A 10,724-nucleotide genomic window follows, 5' to 3' on the forward strand; every position below is an offset into this window, starting at 1 on the left:
AGGTGGTTTATCGCCTTCTGGGCAGTGTCTTTACAAGATGGGTGACCCCAGCCATTATCAATACTCTTCAGAGATTGTCTGCCTTGCGTCAACAATCACATAACCAGGACTTGTGATACGCACCAGCTGCTCCCATGGCTTCAGGTGACACTGATCGAGTGAGGGGAGGGGAGGGGAGGGTGCTATACCTTGCCCAAGGGGGACCTGCAGGTTTGCGAAGGGAAGGGGCGCATTACACCTCCTTTGGTAAAGACAGATCTCCACCCCACCACCCTATATTTCAAGGTACATGTGACAAATAAAGCTAATTTTTGTTAGAAATCCCAAAAACTTTTGATGTCATGACCCTAATATTTTGCACTTTTTTCCCCAATTTCAAAAAAAATCTGCAGTGGAAATTTCAGGGGCTTCCTGTCTTTAATAGGCTTGAAGTAACCAAAATTTGTCTTGTCAGATCTCAGCCATGAAACTGTTTCCATGAAAAGAATCCACGATCAGCTACATTAGATTCAGTGAGCTGTCGACTCCTCTCGTTAATAGGTGGTGTGTTACATATAGCTGTAGGTTAAACTTGCCTTGTGTCAGATTTTATATTTTGTGTTGCTCTTTCATCTCCCAAGCTGCGATTCTCTGCTGCCATGATATATCGAACACGTCCAGTTGAGAAATTAATGTTTTCAATTTATGTGACAGGCGATTGCACCTGTTGGCAAATTAATGTTTACTTTGTGCACGTTCGAGAAGCCACAGCGGTACTGAACTGACCTTTTCCCATTTCTTTCTAAGCTCGAAAGCTGTTGTACAGTAACAAATATGATGGGCCCACATCACCCTGGGGAAGTCGCCTGATTTGGGGTGTGTTGGCCTACTTCTGTTACAACTGGCTTCTGTTTTAACTTAAATAAACATTATCCTCAGGAGGCAAAAATGCGCCTGAGTTATTATTAAAACATAACATTTGAGGCGCAGAGCTATTTAAAATGACGCCTGTGTATCTGTCACTTCATGGCATTCTCAGAAGCCACATGAACATCTGAATTAACTATAGACAAGACAGCCAGTGCTAATCCCTTCACGCATTCTAAACAGATCAAAATAATAATAATAACTTATTTATGGAGCATTTTTCATACAATGTTGTTCGAAGTGCTTTACAATGGGATAAAGTGTAAACGAAAAAATAAAAGACAAAATAAACATGAAAATAATAGACAAAAAGACGGTAGTTAAAAGCAAGGTTAAATAAATAGGTGTTGAGCTGCTCTTTAAAAGAGTCTGTATCCTTTATAGTTTTAGGTATTGAGTTCCACAGTTAAGGAGCATTGTTCAAAAAAGCTGATAAGTCAGCTTAAGGCAAGCAAGTGTGAGGTTTTGCACTTCAGTAGGACCAGCCTGGGTGTGTCTTTATGTTGAGTCTTTATAAAACATTAGTCAGGCCACACTTAGAGTATTGTCAACATTTTTGGGCCCCATATCTCAGAAAGGATGTGTTGTCATTGGAGGGTGTCCAGAGGAGGTTCACAAGGATGATTCTGGGAATGAAGGGATTAATATACGAGGAGTGTTTGGTAGCTTTGGGCCTGTACTTACTGGAACTTAGAAGAATGTGGGGGGGATCTCATTGAAACCTACTGAATGTTGAAAGGACGAGATAAGTTGGCTGTGGAGAGGATGTTTCCTATGGTGGGGGTATCCAGAACTGGAGAGCACAGCCTCAGAATTGAGGGAAGACCTTTTAGAACAGAGGTAAGAAAGAATTTTTTTAGCCAGAGAGTAGTCTGTGGTGGAGGCCAAGTCCATAGGTATATTTTGGGTGGAAGTTGATTATTTCCTGATGGGTCAGGGCATCAAAGGATTATGGTGAGAAAGCAGATGTATAGGGTTGAGTGGGATCTGGAATCAGCCATGATGGAATGGCAGTGCAGACTCAATGGGCTGAATGGCCTAATTCTGCTCCTATGTCTTAAGGTGTTATGATCTTACACAGTGAAAGGTCGGGCACTGAGGAATGCGGTAGAACAAAGGGATCTGTGATATTGATAGGATATTGATAAATAAAACATTAATTAATTGGCACAAAATGCTGAAGGAACTGAGCAGGTCAGGCAGCATCAATGGAGAGGAATAAAAAGTCCACACACGGGCCAGACCCTTCAACAGGACTATTTGTCAATAAAGTATTATTTAATGAGAAGGGGACATGCTCTGGGTGATGGTGGTCCTTAATGATGGATGCTGCTTTCTTCAGGCATCACCTTTTGAAGATGTCCTTGATGGTGGGGAGGCTAATGCCCATGATGGAGCTGGCTGAGTTTGTGATCCTCTGCAGTGGCAACTCCGTACCAAGCAATGAGGCAGCCAGTCAGAATGCTCTCTGTGGTAGATTTGGAGAATTTGATAGTCTTTGGTGGCATACCAAATCTCTTCAAACTCCTAATGAATTAATTATCAATGAGGTGCATGGTAGCTTTTGCAAGGTTTATTTATTGATTTACTATTGTAACTTATCGTAATTTTGTCATGTCTTGCACTGCTATGAAACAAGAAATATCATGCCATCTATCAATGATAATAAATCTGATTCTGCATTGTGTATGGTATTATCCCTTACCTGAACTGGTTTTACTGGACTGCACGTTTAGTGCCTATTGTTTTAAACTTCAAACTGAACATAAAGTTAAATAGTCAAGCAATGCCATGAAATCATGATGCAGAAAAGAGTGTTAATTAATGAAGTTACTTTGAAGTCTTAAGATCACAAGACCAGAGTACCATTATGGTCTTTTTAAATGTACTTTCTGTGCAAACAGTTTTAGGTGACATTATTTGTGCTTGTTTGATCTGGCTTATATTGTCATCTGACTATATACAACCAAATGAAACAATGTTCCCCCAGACCATGCTGCACCCACAAAACAGATATCATACATAGCACAGATAAAACAAAACATTACCACAAATAAGTTGATAAAATTATAATTTAAAATGCATGTAGTGCGCAGCACAGATGATCAGTAAACAGCTCGCTGACCTAATGTCGAGACCTCGCTGATGGCTGGGCTTTCATTAGTCTCACAGATTGTGGAAAGAAGCTGTTTCTCAGTCTGGCAGTCCTAGTCCTGATGGTAGTGGGTCAAAGAGATTGTGGGATCGGTGGTAGGGATCCTCAACAACACTTTGGGCCCTTCGTATACAAGATTCCTGGTAAATGTCACAAAGAGTGGGTATACACAGTGTCACAGTGCATTGGCATCCATATCACGAACACTTATTTCAAAACACTTGGGGGAGAGAGAAATAAAGTTCTGTCATAGCTTACAGTCAGTGAGCCTTAACTTAATGTCCGCAAGTATTCTGTGGTAGATTTGGTCAAATTGATTTTCTGTTCTGATGTTGCTTTTATCATTCAGTCTTCAAGCTCTTGAGTTTTGCTCTACTGAATTTTATAATAAATGATGCGATCAAGTCTCAGTTTCTTTAAAAGTAAAAGTTGAAATGAGTTCCTGGGTGTGTGTTGTTCATTGTTCCCTCTATATTTTTTTCAGCAGTGCAGCCCTTCAAATATTTTTGTAATATGCAAACTATGAACAAATAGAATGAAAATTGAAACATCACATACTTCTGATTTCATTTATTAATTGAAGGGAATAATGAAATACAAAGAAAATCTTCAATGTTTCAGAAACTTTTTCTAGCTGCATAGGAACAACGGCTGTGTGCGCAGGAGCATTGCAGTTACTGCACAGCCCTGCACCCTCGCAGCTTAGAGGGAACAGTGAGTGCAACTCTGCTGCGACACAAGTAAAAGAACACAATCATGACCTTGAGCTGGATGCAGTGGGATTCACAGTTAATTAAATGTTTTTGAACTGGAGATATGCCAGCAAATTTCCATGCAGCAATGTCCAAAAATACCAAAACATACACCTGGTGATATATTTTAATAACACTGCTTTAAGAATCACTCGCAGCTAAAACAGTGGAAGAACTTTTCTTTAGGGCATGCCATCAGATCTGGTCCACCCATCTGTACAGGCAGACGGAGACGATTTTAAACTCAAGATTTTGCAAATGCTGGAAATTCAGAGCAATACAGACAAAATGCTGGAGGAACTCAGCAGGTTAGGCAACATCTACGGAGAGGGATAAAGAGTGAATGTTTTGGAATGAAGGGTCTCAGAAATACATTTAGAAGCATTTTGAAGGAATTTCATTCAGTTGGGTATGAAAATAACTGCCCTTTAAAAAATATTCATTCTTTTATAATTATTCTTTGTCAATTCCATTTTTCTCTTTAGTGAAGAAGTTGGCCACTGATGTCATGGAATGTATAATTGAAAATTGTCAGTTGCTAACTCCATGTCAAGCTTGCCCACACTTGTCCTCTGTTCTAAGGTAGGTACTGTCTGAGTCCTTCCCTTTCTTGATCGAATACTGCACTATAATTTTGTGTATTTGTGACTTCTCTTCTTCACCTGTAGCTCCTGTGATCTCATTAGCTGAGGGTATAATATAACCATATAAAAATTACAGCACGGAAACTGCCCGAAAGAAAGGGAATTTCAGTGTTGTTTATGGAACAAATGAGATAATAAATTTATTTTGAATTTTGAACTTCTGTTTGCTGTTCTGAAGTTACAACTGTATGAATGGAACTTTTTCCAGGCAGTTCATTCAGGAGAATTTTGGGATCTACGACCACCAGGTCTTCAATATCCTAGAAATGGTAGCTGTGCTGAATCAAGGTTTGGTTGTCGGTCTCATTCCCACACTAAGTCAAACTCTGAAGGACACAGAACATAAACAAGGACTGGGAAGAAACAGTTTACAAAGGTAGGTCCTGTTCTTAGTCTGCTATCATTTCAGAAGCATTGTTTCTCAGTTTATCCCAAGAGTTGCAAGATACTTTACAGGAACATCACTAAACAACAATTACTCTGGTCTGCACAGGGAGGTGCCAGAGTAGATGGCCAAAAGCTATCTGCATTAAAGGATAATTTACACCAGCCATTTTGTTTTACTTAGAGTTATAGCTTAGTAACAGCCCCTTCTGGCCCAGTAAGCCCACAGCACCTGATTACACCCGTGTGACCAATTAACCTTCTAGCCCATACGTCTTTGGAAAGTGGGAGGAAACCACACTGTCACAGGGAGAATGTGCAGACTCCTTAAGCATAGCAGCAGCAATTTATCTGGGTCACTGGCACAGCCTAAGAATTGGAGGACATCCATTTAGAACAGAGGTGAGGAGGAACTACTTTAGCCAGTTGGTAGTAAATCTGGAATTCATTGTCACAGACAGTTGTGCAGGTCAAGTAACTGGGTATATTTAAAGTATAAGTTGATAGGTTCTTGATTAGTCAGAGCCTCCAAGTCGATGGGGAGAAGGTAGGAGCATTGGGTTGAAAAGGATAAATCAGCCACGAAATTTCGGAGCAGACCTGATGGGCCAAATGGCCTAATTCTGGTTAAGACCATATAGAAACATAGAAACCTAGAAAACCTACAGCACAAGACAGGCCCTTTAGACTACAGTGTTGTGCTGAACATGTCCCTACCTTAGAAATTACCTAGGGTTACCCATAGCCCTCTATTTTTCTAAGCTCCATGTACCTATCTAAAAGTCTCTTAGAAGACCCTATTGCATCCTCCTCCACCACTGTTGCCGGCAGCCCATTTCCTGCATAAAAAACTTACCCCTGACATCTCCTTTGTACCTACTTCCAAGCACCTTAGAAACTGTGCCCTCTCATGTTAGCCATTTCAGCCCTGGGAAAAAGCCTCTGATTATCCACACGATCAATGCCTCTCATCATCTTGTACACCTCTATCAGGTCACCTCTCATCCTCCATCACTCCAAGGAGAAAAGGCCAAGTTCACTCAACCTATTCTCATAAGGCATGCTCCCCAATCCAGGCAACATCCTTGTATATCTCCTCTGCATCCTTTCTATGGTTTCCACATTCTTCCTGTAGTGAGGTGACCAGAACTGAGCACAGTACTCCAACTGGGGTCTGACCAGATTCCTATATAGCTGTAACATCACTTCTCGGGTCTTAGACTCAGTCCCACGGTTGAAGAAGCCAATGCACCATATGCCTTCTTAAACACACAGTCAACCTGCACAGCTGCTTTGAGCGTTCTATGGACTTGGACCTCAAGATCCCTCTGATCCTCCACACTGCTAAGAGTCCATTAATACTATATTCTGCCATTATATTTGACCTACCAAGATGAACCCCCCCCCCCCACACTTATCAGGGTTGAACTCCATTTGCCACTTCTCAGCCCAGTTTTATATCCTATCAATGTACTGCTGTAACCTCTGAAAACCCTCCACACTATCCACAACAGCTCCAAGCTTTGCATTATCAGCTAATTTACTGACCCATCCCTCCACTTCCTCATCCAGGTCATTTATAAAAATCACGAAGAGAAGGGATCCCAGAACAGATCCCTGAAGCTCACCAGTGGTCACTAAATATGGTATTATATAGGAGCAGAATTAGGCCATTTGACCTATCGAGTATTCTCTGCCATTTCATTATAGCTGATCCAATCTCTCAGCCCCAATCTTCTGCCTTCTCACTGTATCCCTTCATGCCCTGACCAATCAAGGATTTATTAACTCTTCCTTAAATATACATGAAGACTTGGTCTCCACACCCACCTGTGGCAAAGAATTCCCCAGATTGAACACGGGTGTTTCTTTTAATAAATGGGAAAAGGCCACAGTTCCAGAAATAGAAACAAACTGGAGGTAAACAAGTTAATTGATTTGTAAAGGAAGGTATTTAAATATTACACAAATGCAGCATTCATCAATAATTCACTGATATATCTTAACCTAATATAAGGCCTTTGAGGTGCCTTTCGGTTGGTTGAAAAGTGATTGTACAATCCCTAAATGATAAAGTGGAGTTGGAGCCTGAAATCTTGAGCACAAAAGCTTGTAGTAATTAAATCTAATATATTGTCTGCTTTAAAAAAAACTGAACTATACCACGCAACACATACAAAATGCGGCAGGAACTCAGCAGGCCAGGCAGCATCTATGGAAAAAAGTACAGTCGACGTTTTGGGCCGAGACCCTTCATCAGTCCAGCTGAATCGTCTCAGCCTGAAAGTCAACAGTACCTTTTTCCATAGATGCTGCCTGGCCTGCTAAGTTCCTCCAGCATTGTGTGTAGATTGCTTGGATTTCCAGCATCTGCAGATTTTCTCTTGTTTGTGAACTATACCATTGCAGTCAGATGTTATGTATCTGTTTGAAAAATGTGTGAACACACATAAAATGCTTAAGGAACTCAGCAGGTTAGGCAGTATGTATGGAGGTGAATAAACAGTTCAAAGTTCTGGGTCAAGAACCTTTGCGTTTATGAAAAATATGCTCAGTGCCACTTTATTAGGTATCTGAGGAACCCAATGTGGTTTTCTGCTGCTGCAGTTCATCTACTTCAGTGTTTAATGGGTTGTGCATTCAGAGATGCTTTTCTGCACATCAACGTAGGAACATGTTGTCATTTGAGTTACTGTCACCTTCCTGTCAGCTTGAACCAGTCTGGCCATTCTCCTCTGACCTCTACCATTAACAAGGCATTTTTGCCTACAGAATTGCCACTCACTGGATGTATTCTTGTTTTCCACACCATTCTATGTAAACTCTAGAGAAAATTGTATGTGAAAACCCAGGAGATCAGCAAATTCTGAGATTCTCAAACCACCCTGTCTGGCACCAACAATCATTCCATGGTCAAAGTCACTCAGATCACATTTCTTCCCCATTCTGATACTTGATCTGAACAACAACTGAACCTCTTGATTGTGTCTGCATGGTTTTATGCATCGAGTTACTGCTGGATAATTGACTGATTAGATATTTGCTTTAATGAAGTTGTCCTAATAAAGTGGCCACTAAGTACATATGTCACCTGGTTCTTTCATCTCTTTCTGAAAGTATATTCTTGAATTCTTTACAGAGCGTCCTACAGAAGACTATTGATCCGGCTCGGGGAGGAAGGACAAGCTGAAATTGCCAAGTTAGAGAACAGTAACGACTAAATTCATCAGAGAAGTTTGTACCAGCAAGTATCTGAGTGATACTTGAATACCATGTTGTAAAAAATTGTACGGTACTTTTTATAAATATATTGTAGTTAATTGTGGCAAATAAAGGTTTTAAGTAAATGTTTTGAAATCTACTTTTGTCATAGAACTCCACTTGGTAAGGTGGCTTTTTATCTAACAAAGAGGAAGTGAGGTAGACGGAAATAAATGGAAGTTGGATAATTCAGACTGATCAGTGCCATTGGTTGCTTTGGAGATAGAGCAGGGCAACATGCCCGTCCGGTCCAAGGAGCCTGTGCTCGCCAGTTACCATTAGCTTACTAGGCAGTGGTGAGAATTGAACCCACCTTGCTGATGCTCTGTTAGTGTTATGCTAACTGCTACACTGATGTGCTGCCCTTTATATTCTTTGTACTCAGGATTAACCTACTAACCAGTACATCTTTGGAATGTGGGAGGAAACTCCCATGCGGTTACGCGGAGAAAATACAAACTCTTTACAGTCAGCGGCGAGATTGAACCTGGATCATTGATACTGTAATAGCATTATGTTAACTGCTCACTACTGTATGTTATCGAATTGCATACACATTGATATTGTATATAACATTAATTCATTCACAGAACCACAGAGATTTACACACAGTGGCCGTTTTATTAGGAACACCTATACACCTTGTTAATGCAAATATCTAATCAGCCAATTATGTGGCAGCAACTCAATGCATAAAAGCATACATACACAGTCAAGAGGTTCAGCTGGTGTTCAGACCAAACATCACAATGGGGAAGAAATGTGATCTAAGTGACTTTGACTGTGGAATGATTGTTGGTGCCAGACAGGGTGGTTTGAGTATCTCAGAAACTGTTGATCTGGGATTTTCATGCACAATAGTCTCTAGAGTTTACAGAAAATGGTGTGAAAAGCAAAAAAAAAGCATCCAGTGAGTGGCAGCTCTGTGGGCAAAAAATGCCTTGTTAATGAAGAGAAGTCAGAAGAGAATGGCCAGACTGGTGAAAGGTAACAGTAACTCAAATAACCATGTGTTACTACAGTGATGTGCAGAAGAGCATCTCTGAATGCACAACATGTCGATCCATGAAGTGGATGGGCTACAGCAGCAGAAGACCTTGGGCTGGTCTCTTTATTAAGAGCAGGAGATTCCTCAGCCAAATGTCCCCACTCTCCATTAATCTTACATTAATAGCAATACTTGTACTTCCATCTCCCCCTCCCTCACTTCCACATTACCATCAGGATTTTGCTACTCACCGATGCATCAGGGTCAATTCACAGTAACCAATCCCGAACCCTCATGGTCTTTGGGATGTGAGAGGGCATGGAGGAGGCGCACAGGATCACGGAGAACATACAAATTCCACACAGACAGCACCCAAAGCTATGATTAAACCTGGGCTCCTGGCACTGCAAGGCAGTGGCTGTACCAGCAGAGACACCTAATAGAAAAGGAATTGTTGGTCTGGAGTTGATCTGAATTCAGATCAACTCCACAAGTCAAAGTAAACCCTGGGGCCTTTTGAACTTCACAGCAGGTTTCAATCATTACAAGTGGTTGCTTGTTAGTGAGACGATACAAGATTTAATAAGAGCTTAGGGTCTTTCAGGCAGATTTCAATCATTGTGATCTATTAAGCAATTGGCAAAGGCCAATAACAGGAAGTTAAGTTTAAGTGGAGGAGGACAGTGTTAGAGTGGTTAGTTTCAGGCTTGGGAAGAAACAAAGGCTAAGGTAAGATTCTGGCAAGTTTATTGGTACATAGCAGGTGCAGTGAGAATGAGTTCAGGATCAGTGATCTGCCCTTCATGTGAAATGTGGGAATTCTGGGAGAACTCCAGTCTCCCTGATAACTGCATCTGCATAAAGTGCATACAGCTACAGCTCCTTGCATACTCTGTGAGGTTTGACTGGAGCTACAGGGAGGTAATCACCCCGAAGTTAATTCAGAGAATTTACAAAGACAGGTGTGTAAAAAGGGCCCAAAGGATCGTTGGGGACCTGAGTCACCCCAACCACAAACTGTTCCAGCTGCTATCATCTGGGAAATGGTACTAAGCATAAAACAGGTTCTGGGACAGCCTCTTCCACCAGGCCATCAAACTGCTTAATTCATACTGACACAACTGTATATCTATGTTATATTGACTGTCTTGTTGTACATACTATTTATTATCAATGACTATAAATTGCACATTCAGACAGAGACATAACGTAAAGATTTTTACTCCTAATGTATATGAAGGATGTAAATAATAAAGTCAATTCAATTCAGGTAGTCGGTGAGAAGGCAGGAGAATGGGGTTGAGATAGATAATAAATCAGCCATAATGGAATGGCAGAGCAGACTTGATGGGCCAAATGGCCTAATTCTACTCTTATGTCTTACATTCTATGGTCTAAGTAAAGATTTTGGATATGTGGCTAAATGCCACTGTGCAGACTATGAACAAGGCTCTTAAGTAAACCCCATTCAAGTGGTTTATGAAGCTGCCCCAAATGCCCAATTTGTCGTTCTAGGCTGTTCTGGTAACCTCTGTGGGATGAACAATCTCATGAGCAAGGTCAGCCTTCACTTCCATGGAGACTCCAGCAAAACTATTACAAAGTATTAATCGTCGAGCTTCACAACCTGGATC

General features: G+C 41.0%; 1 protein-coding gene across 3 annotated transcripts in view; it reads left to right on the top strand.

The window, feature by feature from the left end:
- Positions 1-8,182, top strand: part of mms22l (MMS22-like, DNA repair protein) — a 268,328-nt gene extending 260,146 nt beyond the window's left edge. For all 3 annotated transcript variants that reach the window (XM_059981367.1, XM_059981368.1, XM_059981369.1), the window contains 3 exons: positions 4,299-4,395; positions 4,666-4,833; positions 7,981-8,182. In XM_059981367.1, the coding sequence (XP_059837350.1) occupies positions 4,299-4,395; positions 4,666-4,833; positions 7,981-8,062 (347 nt within the window). In that variant the 3' untranslated portion in view covers positions 8,063-8,182. The remainder of the gene's footprint in view (positions 1-4,298; positions 4,396-4,665; positions 4,834-7,980) is intronic.
- The last annotated feature ends 2,542 nt before the right edge of the window (positions 8,183-10,724 follow it).

Source organism: Hypanus sabinus, chromosome 10 (assembly GCF_030144855.1).
Source record: "Hypanus sabinus isolate sHypSab1 chromosome 10, sHypSab1.hap1, whole genome shotgun sequence".
NCBI classification, from domain to species: Eukaryota; Metazoa; Chordata; class Chondrichthyes; order Myliobatiformes; family Dasyatidae; genus Hypanus; species Hypanus sabinus.